The sequence below is a fragment of the Phlebotomus papatasi genome, chromosome 3 (genome assembly GCF_024763615.1).
Source record: "Phlebotomus papatasi isolate M1 chromosome 3, Ppap_2.1, whole genome shotgun sequence".
NCBI lineage: Eukaryota > Metazoa > Arthropoda > Insecta > Diptera > Psychodidae > Phlebotomus > Phlebotomus papatasi.
In genome coordinates, this window is record NC_077224.1 from 56,184,613 (window position 1) to 56,212,080 (window position 27,468).

General features: G+C 34.9%; 3 protein-coding genes across 3 annotated transcripts in view; 1 reads left to right on the top strand and 2 right to left on the bottom strand.

Moving 5' to 3' along the window:
- LOC129806890 (keratin, type I cytoskeletal 9-like) overlaps nt 1-2,168 on the bottom strand; it is an 8,316-nt gene extending 6,148 nt beyond the window's left edge. The window contains exon 1 of the mRNA XM_055855730.1: nt 907-2,168. Coding sequence (XP_055711705.1) covers nt 907-1,766 — 860 coding nt within the window. The 5' untranslated portion in view covers nt 1,767-2,168. The remainder of the gene's footprint in view (nt 1-906) is intronic.
- Nucleotides 2,169-10,973: 8,805 nt separating this feature from the next.
- On the top strand, nt 10,974-21,968 carry LOC129806891 (eukaryotic translation initiation factor 4E-binding protein). The gene is made up of 2 exons (XM_055855731.1): nt 10,974-11,368; nt 20,905-21,968. Exons 1-2 carry the CDS (start codon nt 11,224-11,226, stop codon nt 21,117-21,119), a joined length of 360 nt encoding a protein of 119 aa, XP_055711706.1. The 5' UTR covers nt 10,974-11,223; the 3' UTR covers nt 21,120-21,968.
- Nucleotides 21,969-22,015: 47 nt separating this feature from the next.
- LOC129806892 (uncharacterized) lies at nt 22,016-26,969 on the bottom strand. Its single transcript, XM_055855732.1, has 2 exons — nt 25,513-26,969; nt 22,016-22,847 (listed from the first exon to the last, which is right to left on the bottom strand). The coding sequence occupies exons 1-2, from the start codon at nt 26,710-26,712 to the stop codon at nt 22,839-22,841; spliced, it is 1,209 nt and encodes a 402-aa protein (XP_055711707.1). The 5' UTR covers nt 26,713-26,969; the 3' UTR covers nt 22,016-22,838.
- Between the last annotated feature and the right edge of the window lie 499 nt (nt 26,970-27,468).

Below are 27,468 nucleotides of genomic sequence, written 5' to 3' on the forward strand. Positions count from 1 at the left end.
ATCCCCAAACGTTTTGTATAAGTCTATCCCATTCTTACGCACTTAAAATTGGATTGAACTAAATTGAATTTGTCATGACGTTCAAAAAGAGAAGAAGAAAAAGAATCTGAAAGAGGGAAATAGACATATGCACAACGTTTGAAAACTTCAAGAAAGAACGAGATGTGAATTTTGATTTCATAAAATTTTCCTCATATAAAAGATATGCCTACTGGAGTGTGAGTCTAAAATGGTGGTTCATTTTCTCCCTATCTTAAAATTTTTCTTTTAAAGTTCTAAATTTATTACTGACTAGTGATCTAATTTGGATTTTGCTAACCAAATTTAAATTTTACTGCTGAAAAGGCTGATAATAACTCTATTATTTTATTAAATAATTCCTGAAATTTAGATTTACTACAATATACAGGAAAAAATATATTTCGTAAAATTGTTCGTAAATGTTTGTGAATTTCTGTTAGGGTCTTACGAAATGCTTGTAAATCGTATAACCCACAAAATAGAAGTTCGTAAAAATTTGTACTTTTTTCACAAAAATTGTTCATAACATGATACCCCGACGAGAATTTTTTTTCTTTTACAAACATTTGTTCGTAAATTTTTGTTTGTATGACAAAACTTTACAAAAAAATGACAACATTTTATGAACATTTCCTTGTGTGTTTACGAACATTTACGAATAAATGTTTGTAAAGGAAGAGCAAATGCTCGTCAAATGATCATTCTGATCATTAAGCTTTTTCTTTTTTTTTCAAATTCTCGATAATTTAATTCACATTTTAATGACTATTTTTAATAAAGAGAAATATTGTAAATGTAACTTGGAATGTTTGTGAAAAAGTACAAACATTTACAAACTTTTTAGTGGGTTATAGGATTATTATTAATTTAAAACAATTTACTTACGATGTTGGGTAGTCATATTCATAGTAACTTCCGTAGTCGCTGTAGATATCATTTCCCCCTGGACTCGAGCTACCATAGTCGCCATAACTTCCATAGCTTCCGCTTGGTGAGCTGCTCCCTGGGTAACCACTTCCGGGAAAGCTGCTTCCTGGAGAGCTGCTTCCTGGATAGCTGGAGCCTGGGAAGCTGCTTCCTGGGGAGCTGCTTCCTGGAAATCCGCTTCCAGGGAAGCTGCTGCCTGGTGAAGTACCGCCGTAGCTTCCGTAACTCCCATAGCTTCCTCCGGGTGAACCTACATTGCCAAAATCGGGAGGAATATAGCCTGGAGGTGGGGTTGGAGCTGCTCCTACAGGAGGAAAACTAGAAGAAGAAAAGCCCGGGAGAGACGCCGGAGCAGATCCAACCGACGGCGACGATAAACCCCCACCAAAACCCGTTGACCCTCCTAAATTCCCTCCTTTTGTAGTTCCCAACTCGGATCCCGTGGATCCATAGCCTCCAAATGATGGAACACTTCCTACAGATGTTAATCCAGATGCCCCAGTATTCCCAATTGATGGAACATCTACTATACCTCCACTTACACCTGTTGTCCCAAAAGACGGAGATGTTCCAGCACTTGGAAGACCAAATGACGGAGATGTTCCAGCACTTGGAAGACCAAATGACGGAGATGTTCCAGCAGTTGGAAGACCAAATGACGGAGATGTTCCAGCACTTGGAAGACCAAATGATGGAGATGTACCTGCACTTGGAAGTCCAAATGAAGGAGAAGTGAGGCTTAAGGGGGCACCAGCTTGTGCCCTCACAGAGAAAAGCCCTGCGAGGAAAATAAGCCAGGAAAATAGTCTTCCTGGCATTTCACACGATCACTTGTGGCAGACTGATGGAATTATTGGGGCACATTTACTGATCAAATGGATGAAAAATATGAGGACCTCATTAAAAATCGATCAATGGGAGCGGAAGTTCAGTGATTTTATAGTTTCTTTTTATAACAATTTTCATTGTCCAGCTGCGAGGAAAAAGTTGTTTGGCATCAACAGAAGTGAGGGACTTCCCAAATCTTCTTGTACTCAATTTCCCACAAAAGAATATAATATTTCATTTCAATGCAGGTGAGTTATTATTTTTTATTGCTCCTTCATCGATCTTATAACAAGGCTTATAATAAGAATATTGGTTTTAAATGCTTATTAAAGTCCCAGTCAGTTAGTGTTTTAAGATTAGTGTTCAATTCTATGATTATCTCTAAAAAAAATCTATATTTTGCTGAAGTCTTATAACAAAAAATATTTTTTTAATCATCAAAAAGATGTAATTATATTTTATTCCTTTAAATTAATGTAGAAAGACTTAATTAACTATAGGGGAAAGTGCCCATGCTTGATACTGCAAAATGATGTCCAAGGTTTGTGATTTTTTTCTGATTAACACACAAACCGAAGCGATTCTTGCACTATGACAAAAAAATGTCTCACTTATTAGGTTCATAATCCAACCTCAAATAGTTCCTGGAAATCCTTAGATTTTCCTCAAGAAGAAAATGGAAATTCAGTAGCGATTTTTATACAAGTTGGGTCCGGGGTCTTCCTGTATAATAATTGATTCGACAATTCGGAGGCCCATATTCACTGTAAAAAATTCACCGGATACAAAAAATTGCATATCAATATTTAGACGGAAATCTAATCTATCTGCTTAAATCGTTTATATGACTGGTTATTAGTTTTAAAATCACTTTTATGTAATTTTTCTAAGCCATGTTTTTATGACATTAGGGTGCTAGCGAAAACCATTTTTTCACTTTGAGTCCATGAAAATGTCATTCTGCAACCTTAAAATTCAGACAACAGGGTTGAAGATTATGTCAATTGTCGATAAAATTGGCGGATTGCAATATGTGTAATTATGAAATAATCACATCTAATGATATAGTTGCCACATTAAAATTATCATTCATGGACCCTTCTTAAAATATAGGATGGACACAAGTAGAATTTATGAATTTGTTACCACCCACAAAACCAGTGTCCACCAAGTAAAAATATTTTTACATAAATATTAGTAGTGATGAGCTCTCTATGTGCCTATGATAGTAGTTTTCGTGAACAGCGACACTAATTAAGAAATACTTATGAAATATCATGTATCGAAATTACAGTTTTGGGCCTATTTTTGATTTTTGCTTCCTAAAACTAGGAAAAAAGAGCTAGGATCCTAATTTTTTAGGAAATGTGAGGCTTAGCACCAGCTATTGAAATATATTGCGGTGAGTCATAACTATTGATTAGGAAAAAAATAGTTATTATCAAGCTTGGATCGTATCAAGCATGGTCACTTTCCCCTACATTGATTTAAAAAAAAATCGAAAATGGAAATATCTTATAAGCTAATTAAATGTATACGTAAAAAAATATTAGTGTTTTTTTTCTTTAAAGTAAGCAAAAATCATAAAAAAGCAGAAACCTAATAAAACTCTAAAGTGATAAGGAATCATTGCAAGATAAGGCTTTGAAAAATGGGTGAAGTCTTTCACTGAAAACTCACATTCATATTTTAAGAAAAAAATACAATTCAGAATTTTCATTTAATATTTCACTGCCTATTTAAAACAGCCTTACCCTATAAAAACGTATTATTTTATCCGTCAGATGGATAGAAAGATCTCACTGACTTAATGTTGTTATTTCTTTCCATAAATTCTACTATTTTTACTATTTATTACTATTTCTACTATTTTGACAAAATTACGTTATAATTTTCATTTTATGTTCTATTTCTTTATTTTTCTGAAAGCTCTTTAAAAATTTCATGATCAATTGTAAGCACTTGGGAGAAATAAAGAATAAAATTAAAAGATAATCACTAATACGCAACAACAATAAATTACGCATATCAGTTGTGGACGTTTGTACACTTTTCTTCGAGTTCACAGAAGAAAATTTACATTTTATCAATAAACTGTTATTTTCCTGAATCACAAGAGATGGTAGTTCTACGAGTGGAAGTTAGTCACGCAATAAAATAGTAAAATGATCAATAGAAGAATTTACGAGTATTTTGTTGTTCTAGTTTTCGCATATTTTTGTTTTGAGAAATTATATATTAGGAATTCCTTCAAAAAAATCTTACGCAATTGGATCACACCATTGTTACAAATAAGAACTTTTAAAACTGTTTCTAGAAAGATTGTATAAAACCTCAGCTAAAAGTGCAATTTCGGTGTGGAACCGTACTGCAATTGGGGAAAGTACTCTCCCTTCGAACGTTCATGTTTTCGAATAATGTGAATTTTCTTTAATTTTTCCTAGAAGACTTATACAATAATTATTGTTAATTACGTGATAATTACGTGTAGGGTACAATGAGGTAATTTGGAACCATTTATAATTTGGGACATTTGAGACTTTCTCATTGTTTCAGATTAGCAAAGACAAAACAAAGGCCGCGAAATAGAAGAAAAAGGCGATTAGAAGAACAGAAACAGCTTTTCTTCCTTTTGAATTTCTAAAACGGTGAGAAAATTTCAAATGTAAATGATTCCAATTTACCCCATTTTACCCTAAGTCTCTTAGGAAAAATAAAAGATAATGCACATTATAAGAAGCATGAACGTTCGAAGGGAGAGCACTTTCCCCTAATTTAATAGCATTACTTCAATTCATAGTTTGTGTCATTTTTATCTTTACCGGTTCAAATCCAATTGAAATTGAATTTCAGCGCAGGAGTAATACAATTCAATTTTGAGCAAAATTATTAATCGGTTCATAAAGAACTCGTTACCTGTTTATCCTGTTTATCTTTGACTGTAACGACTGTATCTCAGTGTCATTGATTGAAATACATTTCAGGCGAGTTCTTATATTTACCCAAAACGGCTGAAAAATACCCTCCTCAGAACAGATTCACTTTTAACCTTGTAAACCCGTTAGGGAAAGGCGAGGCAGATTCGCGCAGCTCAAGTTTATTTTTAAGACTTATTTTCAAGCAAACTGAAATCATCTAGTTTTTCTGGGGCATCAACTTTTGAACATATACTATACATTATATTTATTTAATACAATAATTCATGCTACCAAAATTTCATATTTTCTAAACTTCTGTACTTTAATTTTTTTAAAGTTCACTTTCAATTTTTTTTTTTAAATTTTAAATTTAGAAATTTTAAATTTTTGTATTTTCTTTCATCTTAGTTATTACGTAATTTGTTGATTTTTAACTCATTAACACTGGCACACATTTTCAATTCTGTGAAATTAAATCGATTGAAATTTTACCTCGTAATCTTTCAAACTGAAATTAGATTATAATTATCTCTTACTGTCAAATGAAAATTTAAATTGAAATTTAATTGAACATTTTGCAAGAAATTAGCTCAATTTTAAATAGTGCCGCGAGCGTTTTGATTGTGAATGACTCCGGAAAATGTGTGATAATACTTAAAATGTCTCATATCTGTTATACAGAAGAATACCAAAAGCCAGAAGAAAGAGTTGTAGGCAAAGGGGTTTACGAAGCGACTCTCATATACAGTCTTGTTGAAAATCTGTATGATATCATACAAACTGCAGATTTCTGGGCACAACAATTTCCTTCGAATGGCTTTGGAGGAACTTAGCAAATTACTTCCCGTACATGTTTATCATTAATCACTGTACTTATCTTATTTTTTGGCCACAAATAATATTAAATGCGTGTAAATAAATTTAATAAAAACAATGTTCTTCAAAAAACTACTTGTTTAACTGCAATAAAATTAAATTTAATGAGCAATTTTAACATTTTAATTTGCTGAATTCAAATTAATTTGAGCAACCACATTTATGCTATTTTACCATGTTTAAACGTGCTTATGTGAAGCAAGTATAAGTTTATATCAATAAATAAATAAAAATCTATCAATTCAAATGACTTTTAATACCCAATAACGCATAGGAACAATTCATATGAAAATTAATTCGAATTTACAAATTAAAATAATCCTAGTGTTATAGCACGGTAAAGCGTCTCAAAGGATATTTTTATTCGTCAAAAATGAACTGGCGCGATGTTCAGTTGTGCATTTTTTTATTTCAAAGGAATGATATTTAATTAAATTTCTTTCGACTGTTCTTAAAGATCGATTAAGATATTTAATGACTTAAAATTATGGGGAGTAATGAATTATTCGAACTATTATTGAATTATTCGATTATGGAGTTATTTTGAACAGAAAATAAATCTTATTTAAATTTCCTTACTATTTAAGATTGGCAATGATTCTTCCTATTCATGGAACTGGAGGACCTTACTATGACCAGGAGCCCATCAAGCCTAATAAAAAGTGAAGCTATTTTTAACTTTTCCTTGTACAAATTTTGCAGCCATTGCACCGCGACTTAAACGAATTTGATCGTAGTTCTTATATAATTTTGGCGAACATAATGAAATATGTGTTTTTAGATAGCTTTTAATGCACACTTTCGAAATATATCAGACTGATAAGTCAATTCTCTTTAGGAAAAAACTTGCCAATATTCTTCAGTGTCTCGATGCAAAAACGTATGGAAAAATTAACGGTCGAGGGGCCCCTGATATGACATAATTTAGTTCCACAAACCAATTGTGAACTTGATTGTGAAGCTAAATTAAATTTTGAAAAGGCTAAGTTCTATTTAAAAATCACACCCAATATGAGAAAAAAGATCTATTCTAAAAGTGACCTAAATCAAAAGTGCCCCACTTCCCCCTACAAACCCTTGAGTCAAGAATACTACTTTACGGCCTTTCTATGTTATTTCCCATTTAAAAAAGTTAACATTTAGAATCTGTTCAAAATTACCCCATTATACCCTAATTTACCTTTCGATAATCGGTCAAAATCGTTTATTTGTTGAGTTATATAAATTTAACCCCAATCATAGGAAATTATTATTATGAAAATCTTCTAAGAATGTAGTCCATCGTGTAACATTTGAAAAAAAAATAAATAGCACGTTTTCCCATTTAATTAAAATTAATGAAAAGCCATAAACTTGTTTTGGATTAGGTGAAAATAACAAATTAAATTATACCACAATGATCAAAATGCAAATTTGCAAAATTGGTGTAAAATATTTGCGTGAATGGTAATGTCAGTGCCAAATATTTCTTCCACTGACTAACGACTCAATTTAAAAGACTTTTGCACTTTTTAAAGCATTCTCGATTTGCCTCAGTAAGGTAATATGCAACCCAATGCAAGAATATCTAATGTAAAATCAATGGAAATTTTGCTGGACGGCTTTTTATTTGGAGGAACTGAGACGGGTTTGTCGGTGTTGATGTTTTTCGCCCCTCGGTGGAAATTTTCAGAGTGGCCAGCGGGGCCAATAAGACCGGCAAGAGTGCGCGATGTGAGATAAATTATTGTGTTGTAGTTGATGGCTTTAAAATCCTCTCAAATTTCGAGTCTCTTTAGGCTGTGACCCCAATTTTTGCCCAACACTCACTCCTCTTTCTCCCAATCCCGTACACAGCACAGAGCACGTGTTATCAGCGGCTTTTTGAATCATTTTATCAGTGTTTTACCACTGTGCCCCCTTTTTTTTCTTGCTGTTCCCCAATACATCCAACGTTTGCTGGCAAATTTCTTGTCTTCGTGGCGCGATTGCCGCGAAGGAAAGAGAATCCGCTCAGAGATGCGAAATTAAAACAGCCAGACTTTTCAAATTGTAAATATTTGCCGGGACACCAAACATTGACTCAATTTCCAGTTCTCTGGCCCCATCCGGAGATCATACCCTTATGTGCAAAAAAAAGATCTGCAAAAAAAATTCACTTTTCTCAGACATTTGAGAATTTAGGATAAATTTTCGAGATAAACATGAGGCTTGAATATTCACATCTTCTCTTACCCAATAAGTCTATTTTGTGTAGATATTATTTCATATACTATATAGGTATTATATAGTACTATTTGGTGTACAAACAGTGAAAAACAAATACTGTTTTGTTCACTTTTTCATTGTTGTTTTTCTTTACCTATTGATGACTAAGAGGTGTTGAGTAATTATTGAGAATTTTATTGTCGTTCCTCCTTAGATTATTTTCCTCATCCCATCACTCAATCATTGTATCCCCAGACAAATACGGCAGAGGGACGTGGAAAATGCCCATCAAGTCTAGGACTGATAAGGGCTGCCCTTCCGGATTGAAGCAGTATTTATAATGCTACCTTATCAATATTATTCCCTCACCCCTTCATTTTTGGTCTTCTCAATGGAAAAATGTGCTCTTAAGAATGTCTCACAAAATCTCTTCAACAATTTTCCGACGTAGAATCTCGCATACAAGTAAGAGACAGATATTACAAAATAGTCAACAAACTAGCAAGATTATAAAAAGTTATGGTGTGCCTATGCTGATTATGTAGATTGTGTGCCTCCTGTAGCATGTTGTCTACCCATCATAACAGCCGAAGCCCATGAACTTGTATATGTTGAAGTTGTTTTGAGGATTTTTTTTGCGCCAGCCGTTTTCATTCCTCAACCGCATATATGATAAGAAGCTGCGCACTGAGAAGAACAAAAATACGTCGTAGTTGAAAAGACAGGCACGAACTTTGGTGGTAAATCTGTCTCCAAAGCTTAACTCTTTCCCTGAAAATTCCCACCAAAATCCTGCAGAGGATTCTCTGGCATTCAGAGTATAAGCTTTTCAGGACATTGAAGGCCTTGAGGGGAAATTTTAAAAGATTTAGAAATAAAAGTGAATTCCAATCCTGGTGGGAGAGAATCATAAATATTCGTGGTGTGTTGTATTCTCACTATCTCACTCATTCAGCCGATATACAGTAATCAACAGAAATATTTGAACAATTTCTTATCTGTTAGATTCTGATGTAATTTTCCTTACTTTTTGCAGAATTTAATAAATTTCGTATTAGAGAATTGTATGGCAGTGTATGATAGATTCAAGACTTCGAAAAAATAAGCTTCTTAGAAAAACCTATTGGGGAAATGCTCATAATATTGTCCAGTTCCTTATTTTGGACACTTTGAAGATAAAATTGGACACTAAAAATAAATTGATTAAGATGATAGATTTTTATTCCAATATTTGATGAATAATGAATTCTATCTAAATATTTGTTCTTTTTGGAAGATTTTAATACTAAATACGTTAAATTTTAAATATGATTTGAGTTAAATTGCTTTGTTAAAATACAGTGTGAGCAATTGCTTACGAGAAACATAACAGAACTTCGTGTTTACTTCAGTCTTATTAAGCTGTGGTGAAGTACTAACAATGTTTCTTCGCTTTTTTTTGAGTGATATTATTGAATATTCATTGAATATTGTGTTGATTCACGTTAGTAGTGATTTGTACATTTGACCTGAATTGAGATTTGCCTTGTGAATTAGATTTTTCGTGTGAAAAATGGGAAATTTTTTAAGACATACCAGTGAGGTGATACTCCTTATTTTGGACAGGTGTTTTTCTCACGAAATTTCGTAAAGTTTTAGCTTTTGTGATGACTTGGTTGGACAAATGCCTGGAGAAACAAAGGAGCATCATCTCTACGAAAAAGATGTAGCGAGAAATGCCTTGAAAGACCGCCGGAAAGGCCAGGGAATGAGCGAAACCGCACGTACCAGGGGTACCGAAGTCAACTCACTTTAATGAATGATATAGAAAGTTTCCGGGCTTCTTGTAACATTCTACGTTTCCCTTACATGAACAGGAAGATGACTTGGTAAGATTAGTTCATGAAATGAAGAACAATGGGCATCCTGTTAAGGCGGATTAGCTGTCCATATTTACAGCCAAGTTGTCCAAATTAATAACCAAGTTGTCCAAAATAAGAGTCAAATTCACCTCTACATATCAATTCATTTTTAAACGTATTAAAACTAATTTTAGTAAAAATAAGACGATAAATTGCTTGCCAAGTTTCTAAACAAACCTTCTGAAAAGAGAGTAACAAAAAAAATCAATTAGTATTGAAAATATTGCATTCAAACTTGGAACATCGATGCTTATAAGCAGATTGGTCAAAATTATGAGCTTTTACCCTATATAATTGTAAAGTAGAAGGTTGTAAGAATCCAAAATATTTTTTGCAAGTCTCTAGCTATTTGCTAGATGGTGAATTTTTAAATTCTCAAATTCATAATTTATTTTATTTATTTTTTCTACTTCCATTTTTTTTAAGCAAAATCCTTTTGGCAATAAAAACTACAATACTCATACGTAATATTTTTCATTAAAGCGAAAAATATTATTCAATGGTATTGTGAGAAAAATTACTTAAATTTTTTAGGCTATTTTTGTCTCTATCGTTCATAAAAGCACAAAATACACCGAATCAGACTCTGTTGGACTTTCCAAGGTTAGATATAAGACTAATCATTGATTATGTCACTCAGTTTATCTTTTATTGTTGATTTTGAGTCCATAAAAAGTGTCTCGTCGTTAAAGGGTTAAAGATCCCCACCCTTCACCTCCCACTCAGAGGAATAACCCTACACTGAGAAAAAAAAGAGGCTGCGATTAACTTTTAGGTGTGATTCCTTCTAATCACACCTATTTTTCGTCATAACTTTAACACTTTTTGGATGTAAAATTATATCAACATTTTTTAATGTTAATTTTACACCTTTTAAAGGTAAAATTAACATGAAGGAAGGGTAAATTTAACCCATAATACACCTAAAAAGGGTAATATTTACACCGTTTTCGGATCAATACTGCATGGTAAAATTAACATTTCCGGAATGTTCTAACTTTTTCAGATTTCTCTCAGTGTAGGGACAAGGCACTTTGTATACCCAATCAGTCTCTGGAAATTCATAATAACAGCAGGGACTTTAGGCTCGATACCGATTCGTCTTACATAAACGCTGAATAAGCCAAATTTTTAGTTATTTTCATTAACTTGCAGATAGATGAATAGAGTGTTTATATTCTTGGCCTAAGCACTGTATTAATGCCGATGGCGAGAGAATGAGTGAATAGGAGGGAATACTCACGGTCACACACACAAATCCACCAGATCCCCCTCCAAATTTCTCATGGTGGAGCTTTAAAAGTCTCCCACGAGCCACACAAAATTTTAGTGCGTGTTTCTCTGTTGAACCTCTCAAAAGTGTCAACATATCGTTCCTCCAGCATCTGCAATATCTCTCATCCTTTGAGTGTCGCACTCCCAAAAAGTACAAAAAAACAACACCATTGAATCCAGATCGAAGAAAAAAGTGAAAAGCTTCCACTGCCAAAAAAAAATTGAGAAAAGACAAGACAGTGCACATCGAATTTGCCGGAAAAATTAAGATTTGAGAAAGAAGGAAAAAAATGTCAGCATCACCAGTGGCTCGTCAGGCTTGTTCCCATGCTCAAGCAATCCCATCTAAACGTGTCCTCGTCACGGATGCCTCGCAGTTGCCGGAAGTTTACTCATCCACTCCCGGTGGAACTCTGTTCTCAACCACTCCAGGAGGTAAGACAAAATACCCTATCATCTGGTAGTTTTGCAGAAAAAAAATGTCAGTTTATAAAAGAAAATCCAGGAAATGCGTATTTACTTGCTGTACTTGAAAAACTGAACAATTTATACACAATATCTGCTCAAAATACGAATGTGGCAGAAATCTTGTTTTGAGGTATAAGAAAATAGGGGAGAAAAATATCTATTGCGCCGTATTTTGTGCCACCGGGTGTACGATAAGCCTTCCCCTTCGGCAATTTGCCGGGGAATCGTACGACACAGTATTAAACCATGAATGACTTAGATGAACGCGTGTTATCCATTCCGTTGGAAAAAAAACACTCATAATTTCTGTCGTAAAATTTACCAACGTGATATTTTAGCCTTTGGAAGAAAATTGTTTCGCTAAGTTACGCGTAGAATTTCTCTCTAGTGAACTTCCTCATGGGGCCTATTTGGCTCCAACATCACCCCACGCGGCTGTCGACAACAATCAATTATTCAAATGAGCTAGAAAATAGAGACAATCTCTCTGGCCACAGGAATTTGTTTATTAGACATGAGTTCATCGTTCGATGCTGAAGAGTTTTTTTTTCTCTTTAGCAAAGAATTTTGTAGAGATTTCCAATCAAATCAACATTAAGAAGATAAATTAATCTCCTATAAACAAAAAAATTGTGCAGACTTGAGGAAAAGTGTGGAAAATTGGCAGAATTTGAGAAAAGAAATGATCCAAGTGGAGACGCCTGGTTCGCACCAGGCGCCTCCACTTGACCCTCTTTCCTCGTTCTTCTTCTTTAAGCGATTTTTAAATATTCTACACGTCGAAAATTTGTGCCGGCAAGTCTCATACTCCACAAATTCACTATCTAATCATACGGAATTCGACACATACAGCCAGACACCAGCCACAGAAATTGGAGAGGAGATCTCAGGCCAAGAGGAGGTATTAATATTTATGTGAAGTCTGGCTTCACGCGCCCATTTTTTCGCTGCCAAGGCGAGGAAAAAAATCTCCAACTCGCGAGCATATTGCTCAATTGCGTCGAAAAATAGAAGGTCATTGGGTGAATGAGGAGTCCACTGAACTTAAGACCTCGGTTTGACACTCATGAAGATCAATTCTGATGCATCTCAATCTGGTTTTCAACATAGGAAATCCCTCAAGTTCAACCTGCAAAATCTCTGCGATCACACCTTCTTTGGCTATACTATACGATATGATATCTGGAAAATATAATATTCTCTCTCTAGTTCATGGTTGAGAAGTTCAAGTGGCCTTCTTGACCGACAAATGAGTCAAAAGGGGGCAAAACATGTTTTCCAGAGATTATCACAAAAATCTCTTTACTACAAACTACAAACTTTGTGAATCAATAAAGTTAAATGTTATTGTCCACGACACTTAATTGAAAATCATTCGATGTTTTTGCTAAAAGAAAAAAAAGCAGAGTAAATAACAACATTGCCAATCCCGCAGAAAATATGCAGAAAGAGATAATAAAACAATTTGTATGATACTCATGATATTCTACAGCTATAAATAAAATCACTTTATTAGTGCGACATAATAAATGCTTTGTTATAAATATCCAAAGAAAAACAAATAGCTGTTTACGTTATATTCTTTCGTAGGAGATTGACGCTAAAATGATATAATTTGGGAATTTATACTCTTACTAAATTACATAGTTTGTTAATTGACGAGATAGCAAAATCGCAAATTTCATGAAATCCTCTTGGAAAATATTCGCAAAATTTGCAATATTGACCCCTCGATCGTTCCCATTCCCACGACTTTTCCTCATTCTTCCTCACTCACATTGCAATCACATTGAGTGAAAGTAAGCGAGACAGTACGATAGGATAAATAAATAGAACACCACACACATTTCCTAATTTTCAATCCACACTCACGTACTTATTAATAGACTGGTGGACTCTGAGAACGTAATCACAAATATAATACATTGTTTAAATCAAATAAAATATTATTTGATTGAGCTCAATTGGGAGCAAAATTATTTTAGGTCAATTAAACATTAATTGTTGCTTATTGAAATTTTTGTGAATAAAACAAATAGAAATTTTCATTGATAACATCAAGGGATGAAACGTTAAATTTATTTCACGCTGAGAAAAAAAGAGGGTGCGATTAACTTTTTTCCTTAGAACTTTAACAATTTTAAGTTGTAAAAATATATCAACATTTTTTAATGTTAATTTTACATCTTTTTAAGAGTAAAATTAACATGAAAAAGGGTAACTTTAACCTCTAATACACCTAAACATGTAATACTTACACCGATTTCGGATCAATATTGCAGGGTAAAATTAACATTTCCGGAATGTTATTATGACTTTTTCGGATTTCTCTCAGTGCATAAAATCTTAAGGGAATTATACACCTTTAAATGGAAATATAATTTAATTGAAGAGAAAAATTGGGAAACTGATTTAAGACAGTAAAATATTAAACTATCATTAATTTATTATTAATCGTATCGGAATATTTTCTTTGCTTTGCATTAGCAATACGACAAGGTATCGGATCAAAGATACGACAGCATGAAGAATCTTTTTGGTGCCAAAAAGACTACCATCTTTTTTCACGAGTTTATTCATTCACTGAGAAAAAAAAGAGGGTGCGATTAACTTTTTTCCTCATAACTTTAACACTTTTTAGGTGTAAAAATATATCAACATTTTTTAATGTTAATTTTACACCTTTTTAAGGGTAAAATTAACATGAAAAAGGGTAACTCTAACCCCCAATACACCTAAAAAAAGGTAATATTTACACCGATTTTGGATCAATACTGCAGGGTAAAATTAACATTTCCGGAATGTTATTTTAACTTTTTCGGATTTCTCTCAGTGTGTCCAGAAGTGTTTATGGGCCTTCTGGGTCCCATTTCTACGATGAAGCATCAAATCACATATTGTTATAGTTACAATGTAATCATGTTATATTGTTGTTGATCTTGTGTTGAAAGAATCCGCTAAGTCCGTTTGTAGACCGCCCAGGATCGCCTTCCCTGCAGTGTAGATGCTTCTTCCATGCTCCCGGAGTTATTGGGCAGAGGCAGTGCATTCTTATTACGTTTTATTTCATCTGAAAATGTATTTTTCTGAATATTCAGTTCTATTGCACCGGGCGGGACTCGAACTCACAACTGTGAGAGTCGAGTGAGAGTCGGCCCAAAACTAACGGTCTTGCCAATTGCACCACTGAGATCCCCACTACCGTTAATGTTTCTCGTAAAATTACAATAAGTAATAATAAAAACTAGATATTTTTTATTAAATATATCAAAGTTTTACCTAAATTCTATCAAAAGAATTCCACAGAATCAACAGAACTCTTATTCTACTACTCAAACTCATAGAGAGAGTTATTACCCATGTAACCAAAACAGGTCAGCATGACTTAATAATGTGGTCGGCATTAATTGTTGACCTAGTCAGATACTGGTCAAAATCTGGTCAGATTACTAAAAACGTGCAAGCGCCTCCACCTCGTAATTACTTAATGACGACGTAATTACGTAATGACAACCGTGGTCGTAATTAAGTAATGCCGACCTGGAATCTGACCTCCTTCCCGTGTTATGAAGTGAAGTTGGCTCTTCTTCTGAGGGGAAATTGGAAAATTTTTATTTCGAATAATAATACTGTGTGGCGCTGATGTACCCAAAGTGGTGGCGCTACAAATAATTACCTCAGATATGGAGAAAATGTTTTCAAAGTCCCAATATGCCAATAGAATATCGCAAAATTTCATAGATTCTTTATATGTTAGTGAAAATGCAGAGACTGGTTACCGTTAGAGTTTTTATTGAAAATTCATATAGTCACACCCCATTCTGTAATAAATCGTTTTAATTATCATATTTTGCCTATTAAAAAAAATATTTTTTTAGGAAAATTCTGAAACGCCTCCAAACAAATCTTACATGCTTTTAATATCATGTAAGCATAAAAATAATGGTTAAAACCTTGCAATTATTGCTAAATATAAAAATTATTTTTGACTTGCAAAATTGTGTGGTAAAGTCAATGGTGGACACCCTATAAAAAAAGGAAATCGGACAAATCCTACGAATGTCGTACGACAATTCCATCAAATAAAATAATTTATTTCTGTTATTTTTATTAAATTATTAAGGATTTATATTTAATAGAAAGCCACGAAATATTCTTATATTTGGAATAATCAATATTTTAATACTATAAATAAATTATTAAAGTATTTTTAAATTTGTAACTAAGTTGAGGTACAAGATTCATGTGAATAATAATTAATGCGTGTGTTGTACCATTTAGTTATAAACACAGACGTATTTTGCTCTAGGAGAAAGAATTAAAAAACGGTTTGAGGGTCACCTGTATAATCGCCATTGGAGATATTCGGAGTATCTTACATTTTATTTCAATATTTTAAATTTAAAAAAATCATTTACTTCTGTGTAGTTAGTTAGGGATCATATGTATAGCCAGTATCTGGTTCTCCAAAATCTAAATGACAGCTGTTAATCATCGAGAAAATTTAAAAACTCCATCACGTCATTCCATATGGGTTTTTATAATTAATTTGTCTCCCGATTGTACAGATACAAAGCGTCAGTTAAATCAGCATTTATCGTAACTTCCTATTTGCGATTTCGGGATATATACATATTTAGAATCGGCGTAATTTTGTTTATTAATCGCATTTGAGAAAAAGAAACTTTTATAAGCCCAATAAAAATTATTTTAAACAAAAATTATCGTAAGTGCCCTTAATTAATAAAAATTTATCAGAATTTGTCGTAACTTCCATTTCTGGGCAAGTTACGACAAATTTTCATACAAAATTTTCTCTAATCAGCATTTGCCGTAACTTCTTTTGCTCGTTTGCGTGGCTTGTAATTTGCAGCAAAAATGTAAAATTTCTCATTAAAGCGTTCACAAAGTCTTCCAAATATTCAAAGACAGTGAGAATAATGCAACATTAACTAATTTTAATTCAATATTTACGAGAAAAAAGTAAGAAAAAATCCCTGCCCATCTGTCATTAATTCAAAACAAAAAAAGCGACACGGCGCGCAAAATTTATTCAATAAAATTTATTAAATTAAAGCTTTTAGGGACACGGATAAGAGTTTAATTGATTAATTTAGTCAAATAATGGTGCTTATTATCACTAGAGTCATTGAATTTGATATAATGCATTTTTGAAAATTGTCGTAACTTCCCAGATCTCCATACATTGGAAGTTACGGCTTTATAAACGATGGAAGTTACGACAAAATCTTATTGTGTTTCATTGAACATATATCCCAATATCTCAGCTTTTAAATCATTTTATAAAGATTTTCTCGAGTTAACTAACAGTTTATTAGTGCCACTATTATTATTTTGACTCAAAAATATCGCATTCGGGGCTCAATTTTAAGAAAAATAATTCTGAACTGAAAATTTCGTCTCCTGGAAAGTTGTCAAAAGGAAGTTACGACAAATGCTGATTTAACTGACGAAAGAATGAACTCTATTTTATACAAAAGTTTTGCTTCTTGCTAGACACAGCCATAACCCGTTTTTCGAAGCTTATAAAATATTTTTGGGACAACTTCTTTAATTCATCGTTCTCCTCAATTTTTTCGTCGCTTCTATTCCCTGCTCTTTCAAAACCATAAGTTCAATTTAAAATGGTTAAAAAATTTTATTGACTTTCCTTACAATAGCCTTTTTTGATTTGTCACATTTTTCTTCTCAAACTTGAACGTTTACAAAGTCTGCCGACGTTTGATATCCTCAGCTTTCTTCGTCTCATTGTGATTTTAGAGTTTTCATTAGACACTTTCTGGAGGTCCCAAATTTTATAGTTGCTGCTACGGAGGAATCCTCAGCGGTGTGGCTATTATTTATTGCAAAATGGAGTTCCTTTGCAAGCCTAGAATAAAAATCTGTGATAAACAAATGTCTTTATTTTTCAAAAAACACATTATCTGAACATTTCTGCTGCAGAGGGATCGCGAACCTCTCATTGATTTCCACCTTCTCTACTACCTCCATCGTCTCCTCAAATTCCATCGACTCCTACTTATCTTGCAACATTTGTGTAGTAGCTCGGCATATTTGTACGGCCGGCTCGTGATTTCGAGTTCCACTCCCGGATAACACGACTAGTCGCACTTTTGAGGTTATGAATGCTGACGATTTTGTTGATGGGTTCCCAATTTGAAGGCTGTCACATTTTGTAGTCTCTTGAGCTGTCAAAAATACCGACGTCGAGATTTGGTAACTGAGACCACGGGCTTACGTAATGATTTTTCCATTATTTTTAAAAGTAGGAAAAATTGTGGAAAATTTCGGAGAAAAATCCAGTTAGATTATTTGCTTATTGCTAAAAACTTTCTCTGTATACTTAAATTTGGCACAATTTCACATAATTTTCCAGAATCATGATTGAAAAATGCAATGAGCGTTGGTAATAACGACGTGGAAATTACGTCATATTTAGGTAGAGATTAGGTAATACTAAGGTAAATACTGAAAGATAGCACTACCTGATTATTACGTAATTTCGACTACACTTGTTACCACGCTAATATACTAGGAAAATTCATTAAACAATACAGTACATAGGAAAAGTTCGTGCAAAGAGTTCGCTTATTGCCACAAACTTTCTCTATATACTTAAATTTGGAACACTTTCACATAATTTTCCAGAATCACGATTGAAAATTGGAATGAGCGGTGCTAATAACGACGTCAAAATTATGTCATGCTTAAGTAATATATTCAATCACAAAATTGCGTAGGTCATTCATTTACGTATTTATGACCTCTTGATTACCACATGTAATTTGCCTATTTTCATCACGTCGTAATGAAGTAAATTTTAGGTAGTAACAATAAATATCGTGACCTGACGTATTAGTTACTTAAATTCTCCTAGTCAGACTTCAACAGGTCAGTAGATAAGTAGTGACGACGTCCATATAAGGTTTTCATGTCACTTAGTAAGCCTTGTGATACATGGGTATATAACCCGTGTCTTTCCAACTTGTCACCATCTTGGAGCTTAAACGGTAAAAGATATAAAACTCCGGGCTTCGATGATCCCAATAAAAAATCGTTATCCAGATGTTTTTTTGTATTTTTCCCCTCAACCTCTCCATAGCCATGTTTTTTTTTTTTTAATTTAGGGTAGAATCACATTGACAGTAAAATGCTCACCGTATTTCCTTAATTTATGCATTTTCATTGCAATTCATACGCAAATTTTCCATTACCGTATTATCTTATCTCATATTCGGTTGCACTAGGTGAAAATAATATAAGAAAATTGAAGAAATAAAACGAAAATGCGATAAACGGTGAGCAAAAAAAACTGTATGATTAATTTCTCTTACAGTTTTTTTTTATGCTCACCGTTTGTCGAATTTGCGTTTTATTTCTTCAATTTTCTTATATTATTTTCACCTAGTACCATCGAGTATGATATAAGGTAATATGGTAATGGAAAATTTGCGTAAGAATTGCAATGAAAATGTGTAAATTAACGAAATACGATGAGGCTACGGCGAGCATTTTATTGACAATGTGATTCTGCCCTTATTTCGAAAACGGCTCTATCAATTTCTTGTATTTTCGGATATGTTTTAGAGGTAACCTAGGCGAAGATTTCGTCTATACATACTTATGACCGGATAAATCGCCATTTTGAATTATTTAAGGTGAAAGTTCAATCACTTTGAAGGACTATTTTTAAACGATTTGATTGAATTTGGAGTTTTTGGAAAGGTATTGAAATTCCGAACCCTTCTGCATCGATCTTCATCGGTAATGCATCGTATAAGTATCGATATTTTTAGTTGAAATTCTTTACACTCAGCTTTTGCGGTCCGAGATGAAATCCGACCTCGTCACTGTGTGCGAACCATGACTACATTCCCCTAAGACGACTTAGAATAATATAAATAATTAAAATATAGATTATAATGTCCGTTTGTATTCAATAGCCGTTAAACAGCGTTTTCATTACATTATAAGAAAATAATTATTTTTATTTACTTTTTTTATGTTCTTCATATACTGAAAAACTTGTTAAAGTTTCCTAAAATTTCATAAAATCAGAGCAGCACTTTCTGGTAAACCGTAATAAATTGGTATATAACGAAAAAATCTAGAATCTCGCTTTGTTAATATATTCTTTAAATTTAAAATTACAGGAATCAACAATTTTATTCTAAATTTTGAATAAAATTTATTATTTCTTTCGTTCGTCAGTAAAAGATTAAATAAATTAACATATAAATTTTTATGGAAATACTATCCAGGCTTTTAGTATAATATAATTAGTATTTTCAAAAGACGGTTTATATTTATAAAAGATCTTAGGTTCGACTTAAGGGGGAGCCTAAATTAGGAAGTAAAAAATTTACTGTTTTTTACAATTTTTTTTTTTTTTTTTTTTTTGAGGAGAAGGAAAATTTTTGTTCATGAAATTTTTGCTAAATATTAACGTTTTCGACAAATAATACTACAAAATAACAACACATAATCAATTTGTTGAAGCACCCTATCACAACGAACCCTTATTGACAAGAAACTTGTAATTTAGTAATTTTGTAGCTCGTTATTTTTGTGTAGAAAAAATAAACTAAAAACAATTTCAATTTCCATGAGCGTATTTTTTTCAAAGTTTAAGAAAGAAAATCGGAGAAAAATAGGGAAATTGGAACTCTTTCAGCCATTTGCAAAAAATGCAATATTTTGACTTACACATTCTCCGTAGAATAAATATTCTGTTTTTTTACACCATTTATGTTCAAATAGAAGAAAATTTAATTCTGAAAAGAATAAGCTTTTTTCCATTTCTATCGAACCTTAAGTTCTTGTTTAGGGGGAAGTGGGGCACCTTTGAAAGTGGGGTACCTTTGAAATTGGGATTTTTCACCTATTTTTAAATAAAATTGAGGCCTATTGTGATATAATTTAGCTGCACAAACAGATTGAGAAGCTAAATTACATTTTGATATGGCTTAGTGCCACTTAAATATAGGAGAAAAATCCCAATTTCAAAGCTGCCCCACTTCCCCCTACTATTTTTTCCGCTAAGTGAAAAAACTCGTGAAAATAAGACATGAAGAAATTGCTTTTCAAGGTTTTGGATGTTGGCCCGAGCACTTGCAAAATTGCTCGACGCTCTTTTGCCCCTTTAATTATAGGAGAATGTTGGAATGGTTCGCACAGAGTGAACCTTCAAACAATGCAAATTTTGTCTTTGTTTACAAAGAGTTATTTCGTCATTTCTTAGCCATAAGATAGACAATTATTAAGCTTATGAGACGAGATGAGAAATGGTAAGTCAGCTCTTTGCAAACGAAGAGAAAATTCACATCGTTTGAAGGTGCACTCTGTGCGAACTCTGCCTACATTCCCCTATTTATCAAAATAAATTTATGCTGACAATTAAACAATTTAAAAGAAACCAAATAAATTTGTTCTTTTAACTAAGATACATTGTTGTATTCACTCATTTTGTTCTTCTATTGCAGGCACTCGCATTATCTACGACAGAGCGTTCCTTATGAACCTCAAGAACTCACCACTGAGTCGTACCCCACCGAAAAACCTCCCACCAGCTCTCATGCGAGGCTCTCCTGCCCAGAAAAATAACGGATGGAAGGCACCAGCTAATCAACCCCGGCGAGCATCCAACGACCAGGCTACTCGCCATCATGAGGAACAGCAATTTGACATTGACATCTAAATACTGGTGATAAGTTTGCAAATTGCTGATCTTTCTGACCACACTGCAGAAGGAAGTGTGTCCTTGTGGTGAAGACAACAAAACATTAAGAGGAACCACACCTTGCTGACACTTATTTGTTTTTCACATAAACTCCCACTTTTCGAGACAAACAAGCTCACGTGTGTGAGAAGTGCAGCAAAAAAAGGTGTGGGTCATTTAAAATTAAATAAGTTTCATTTTTTTCTCGTGTATATATTAAGTGCTACATTATACGAAAAAAAATTGATTTACGCACCATGTGCTTATAAAGAGAAGATTCTCTATATATAGGAAGTTCATTAGTTGATAACTCACCTTTATTCACTCTCTCTTGCGACATTTTAAACGCAATTTTAACGTCAATAAGTTCTTCTTTTTCCTTTTCTTTAAAAAAAAAACAATTGATAGATAATACTGTAATACAATGATAATTCTTAATTAGGCTACTTGTTGAACAGCAATTGCTACACAATTTTCTCCTTCATTCTTCCCTTCTTGACTTTTATTTTTGGACACACAATTGAAAATGTGATAACATTCTTTTTTAGATTTATACGTCCCCACGGAGACGATATATAATAATTATTTTCTTGGACTATTTGCTTGTTAATAAGATATTTCACGCGTTAGTAATGATTATTGAGGTGCAAATTTGCCCAATAAAAAGCCAATATTTTTATAAAATTCATCCAATCTTGTTGTTAAAACTTGCTTGTAAATTAAAAACATAATTCTTAGGTGATAATAAATGCTTCAAATATTACTCAAGACATATGAGAATTGAGTGACGAAAAATACAAAAAATCAATAAAAGATTGAAATTGAAAATTGTTTTTATTTTTGTGGCATCCGAGTGGAAGTAATTTGATGGTTGGTTTGGGGTGAACTGAACTGAACGTTTATTTCTTCCTGGGTTTATATACAATTCTGATCCTAACATCAGGACCGCTACTTCATAGTCCTGATGGACTTTGCCACCTCTTTGTGGGTATTCTCCAATGGATGGTACATTGGACCCATCTTTGTCTCATACATTTCATTTCCCCCCTTTTAGCTAAGACTTACAATTCAAAATCATGCAATTACTTCAAAAATAATAAAATCTATATATCAAATGATAATTTCTTCTGTATGCGTTTGGATCGCCTTAAGGTGGGAGTTGAAACATCATCTGCTATTCGCCGTCTTCTTCTGCGTTGTACAGGTGTTCTTGTTGTCAAAGGCGGTGTGTGAAAGTCATCCTGATTGTCTGACACAGGTGTCTCATGGTGAGCTTGGGGCTGCGGTGGAAGACCATCCAGGAACCTTACTCGTTTTATAAAGGGTTTTATTTGGTCCCGATGAACCTTCTTAAGAGTTCCACGGATGTCTATCTGATAGACTGTCTTGCTGAGCCGTTTCTTCACCTTCGCTCGCGCCCATTGCTGTCCAAGAGTATGGAAGTATAGAACTTCTTGACCTTCCTCCAGACTTCCATTATGTTCTTGCTTTCCTTTAGACTCCTTGACTTCTCGCCTGTCTCTAGAATCTTTCACAGATCCTCTTGAGGACTCCTTCACGGGCCTCTTAATTTTCGGCTTGCACTGCTTCTTTTGCTCTGCATCTTCTCCCCCTCTGTTAAGCATTGTCATCAATGTTCTCGGGCGGAAGTTTAGTGCCAAATTATTTGGCTCCACCCCGGTCACCGTGGATGGCGTATTATTGTGCCTGAACAGAAAAAAGGATATTCTTGAACTCAAAGTCTTGAATTTTTTGCTGCCATCATGAAGGTATTTTTTAAATGCTTTTTTAACGGTTTGCACCGCTCGTTCTGCTGCTCCATTTGATTGAGGATGGTAAGGTGGAGATGTCTCGTGCAAAATTCTATTCGCAGAACAAAACTTTGCAAATTCCCCATACTGGAAAGGACTGCCATTGTCAGATACTAATTTATAAGGAAGTCCATATATAGCAAAATTGCTTTGTAGAGCCTCAATCGTTGACGATACATCAGTCTTTTTCATGTATTTAACGTCTATTAACTTAGTAAAGTCATCTACGATTATGAGGAAATTTTTCCCTTCCAAGTGGAAAAAATCAATGTGGACTCTCTCGTAAGGATACTTAGTATCAGACCACTTCGACAACGTCACGTTACGAGGTTTTGGCGCAATAACCTGGCATGTTTCACACACGCGAGTAACCTGCTCAATCTGACCCTCCAATCCTGGCCACCAAACACAGCCTCGCGCAATCGCCTTCATTCTCACGATACCATCATGGCCCTCATGGATGAGCTTTAAAACCCTATCTTGCAAATTTTTAGGCACAACAATCCTTTGTCCAAGATAAATTATATTTTCATTCACAGAAAATCCATGTCTAAATCTGATAAATGGCAATAATGCCTCGTCTTTATTTAAAATGTGCTGTGGTGGGAAGCCATTGATAACATAGTCACGAAGTTTTATCAACACAGGATCGCGTAGTGATTCATCACGAATCTGCTTTTCATCAAGCGCGATTTCTCCTGCTGTGTCTACAAAACTCACTAGCAAATGATTTACTCCAGTCGATTCACTCGATGGGAATCTCGACAAAAAATCGGCATTACCGTTAAGAATTCCCTTCTTGTACTTAATGTCAAGATCATACATTCCCAAAAACACAGCCCATCGTTGAATTCTAGCCGCAGCAACTGCCGATTGTTTACGATCACCGCCAAACAATTCGCGAAGACATTGATGATCCGTAAATACCGTAACTTTTCGGCCATAAATGTATAAGTGGAACTTTTTCACCGCGAAAACCAAGGCCAAAGCTTCACGCTCAACAATTGAATAATTTTTCTCGCTAGGAGAAAGGGTAGATGAAACCATTAAAATTGGCTTTTCCACACCATCAACAATGTGGCTTAATACCGCGCCTACGCCCTGCCCACTCGCATCTACGGAAATAATTAACGGCAAGTCAGGATTGTAGTGGGTTAACAAATCATCTTCTTTGAGCCAATTTTTGCTGTCTTGAAACACCCTCTCCATTTCCTCAGTCCATTTAAACTGTTCACCAGATTTCAACAAGGTATATAGAGGAGCAAGTTTCATGGACAAATTCCTAATGAATTTTCCATAATAAGACAACAACCCCAGGTAAGCCTTGAGTGACGTCACATCTACTGGACGGCTTGCCTTCCTAATCTCCTCGAGCTTTTGTGGAATAGGTTTCACACCTTCACCACTCAATATATGGCCTAAAAATTCCACTTCTTCCTTATAAAAAACACATTTTTTACGGTTAACCTTGACATTGTAAGATTCCAATCGCTGGAGCACTTTTATCAAGTTATCGTGACATTCTTCTAACGTGCTACCGCCAACGATAATATCATCAATGTACGCGGCTGTCATTGGCAATCCGTGAAGGATACTATCAATTGTCTTTTGGAAAATTGCCGGTGAAGAATTTAACCCAAAAATTAGTCGTGTGAACTGGAAAAGTCCCAAGTGCGTGTTTATTGTTAAAAATTTCTGACATTCCGGGATCACCTCTAATTGCTGATACGCACCCGTTAAGTCCAAGACGCAAAAATATCTCGCTTTCGTCAACTTATTGAAAATCTCTTGCAGGGTAGGTAGAGGATAGTGGGCTAATTCCACTGATTTATTGATCGTCACGGAACAATCAACGCATAAACGAATATCACCATTTTTCTTGGGCACAACGACTATCGGACTCGCCCAGTCCGCGTAATCTACCGACTTTATTATCCCCACATCCTTCAAACGGTCCAACTCAGCTGCTACTTTGTCGCGTGTACCATAGGGAACAGAGTAAGGTTTGTGAAAAACAGGGATGGCATTATCTTTCATCACGATTGAGGCTTTATGCCCTTTAATTACCTCTGTCTCACTAGGCTTAAAAACACTCGAAAATTGCTTTATGATCGCATCTTCACGAAAGACTTGATTAATCCCACATTTATTCATAAACGCATCACGCCAATGGGGAAACATCTGATCAATCCAGTTTCTCCCACAAAGAGGAATAAATGCTCTGGGACTTCGGAACACCACCAATGGCATATTTTGATAGTGCCTTCTCTTACCATCGATCACCGAAACAAAAGCAATTTTTATTAGCCCTAACGTCCGGAGGCCTCATGCCGGGGGGTAGGCCCCAACACACTTAATCTGTTTCCCGCCACAACATTGAGATTCAACTCACAATTTTGCAGTGGGCAATTACGGAAATATTTTTTGTACAAATCCTCATGAATACAAGAGACACAAGCACCCGAATCAATCTCATATTTTATCTCTGTATCACAAGCAACGGTGGTTAAAAATTGAGCTTTAGGGGGTTTCTCAACTGAGACATTTATGGTACTACTCACAGAATTTATTTCCCCCAGCAGACGCTCTTCCTCCTCCAAATCACAATTAAGGATGGCTTCCTCCGGCATATCCTCATCCAGGAGTTTCTCCACTTCACGTAGCTCCTTTTCTGAGCTGGAGAAGACGCTGCGCACCACCACACGTTGACTTTCACAGCCATTCACTGCACTGCACTTTTTAGTGCGGCCATCTGGAAGATCACCTTCCTGGCTCTTTGCACTTTTCTTCCCATTGCCACTGCCACCATCACGAACACTGATACTCCGCTCACTCCCAATTCGCGGGTTTCTCTCCGGGTCCACTTTCACGACCACGCTATTGAGAAACATTGAGGAGATGTTATCCTCACGCTCGCTATCACTCGACTGGTCAGTGCGGTCAGTGTGGTTCACTCTCGAACGGGACTTCTTTTGAGGGCAATTATATGCATAATGGTTTCCCCATTTTTGGCAATGATAGCATTGTACTTCCCTCTTTTTCTCTCGTGACATTGACCCACTTCTGGAACTGGACTCCTGCATTCGACTTTGACCAGCTGATCGACGCCTCTTTCTCCCGCCGGAATCTCTCCCAGAAGAACGCCCAGCTGATCGATCCCTGTGCCTTTTTCTACCAACAAAGTTCACCTTTGTGGTTTTCATGAGCCCAACACTAGAGCTGGTAAGCTCTGCGGCTAAAGCACTTTTTAGAGATTCATCGAACCCTTTATCCAGAGAAATGAGCTTTTCCTTGATGCGTTCATTTGATAAGCCCATCACAAGCCTATCACGAAGCGCCCAGGGAAGGAACTCCCCAAAATCACAAGTCTCTGCCAGGGTCTGCAGAGCCATCACGAACTCTGAGATCGTTTCTCCCTCCAGTTGGTCACGCTTGTAGAAAACAAACCGCTCGCCAATGATGCTTCTTTTTGGCGCAAATTTTCCCTTTAGCACCTCAATGATCTCCGTGTATGTCTTGGATCTCACAGCCTCTGGATATATTGCAGCCTTGAGAGTCTTGTAGGTCTCCGCTCCCACAAAGCTTAGGAAAATCGCGCATTTCATGCGATCTTCTGAGACTGAGTTCATATAGAACAAGTTCTCAATCCTCTCACAATACACGTTGAAATCACCATCTGCGGAAAATTCTTCGATTTGCCCCACCAGAGGTTTGTTGAAGCCCGATGCAGCTGACGCAGTCTCTGTCGCGGAATTTGCCATCACGCACGAGATTCACTCACGAACTTTTTCTTCAAATTTTACACTTTTTAGACTTTTATTCTCGTCGCCAAAATGTGGCATCCGAGTGGAAGTAATTTGATGGTTGGTTTGGGGTGAACTGAACTGAACGTTTATTTCTTCCTGGGTTTATATACAATTCTGATCCTAACATCAGGACCGCTACTTCATAGTCCTGATGGACTTTGCCACCTCTTTGTGGGTATTCTCCAATGGATGGTACATTGGACCCATCTTTGTCTCATACATTTCAATTTTGTATTTAACTTTTTTTGGGTCTACGTGCTCTAAATTCTATTCTTTCAGGTTCTTTATGGAGATGCTGCAATATTTTGTGTGTGTATGAATAAAACCCTGTGTTGCCGGTAAGTTTACTGATCGCAAAGAAGTACACAGCTAAAAATTACAAAGAAAAAAAATCATAAGGTGATTGAATTTACAAGTACGAATATTTTACGAATTTTTCTTCGACGTCGGTATCGTTTCTTTTGGATATTGAGTGTAAACATCCCTATTTAATTAAAAATTTATCACGAAACCCATATAACAATCTAAAAATTTAGTATACTTAGGGGAAAGTACTCCCCCTTCGAATATTCATCATGCCTTCGAATAATGTGAATTTCTCTTATTTTTCCTAAGAGACTTATACATAATTATCACATTATTATCGATAATTAATAATAAGCTAACTAATATTTAATAGAAATGTGTAAGTTCTTTATGACCTTCTACACA

Bases quoted from the DNA above. Each gene is read 5' to 3' on its own strand.
- LOC129806891 (XM_055855731.1), top strand. From the start codon at position 11,224: ATGTCAGCATCACCAGTGGCTCGTCAGGCTTGTTCCCATGCTCAAGCA. The intron at 11,369-20,904 runs GTAAGACAAAAT...CTTCTATTGCAG, and splicing joins GTTCTCAACCACTCCAGGAG to GCACTCGCATTATCTACGAC.
- LOC129806892 (XM_055855732.1), bottom strand. From the start codon at position 26,712: ATGGCAAATTCCGCGACAGAGACTGCGTCAGCTGCATCGGGCTTCAAC.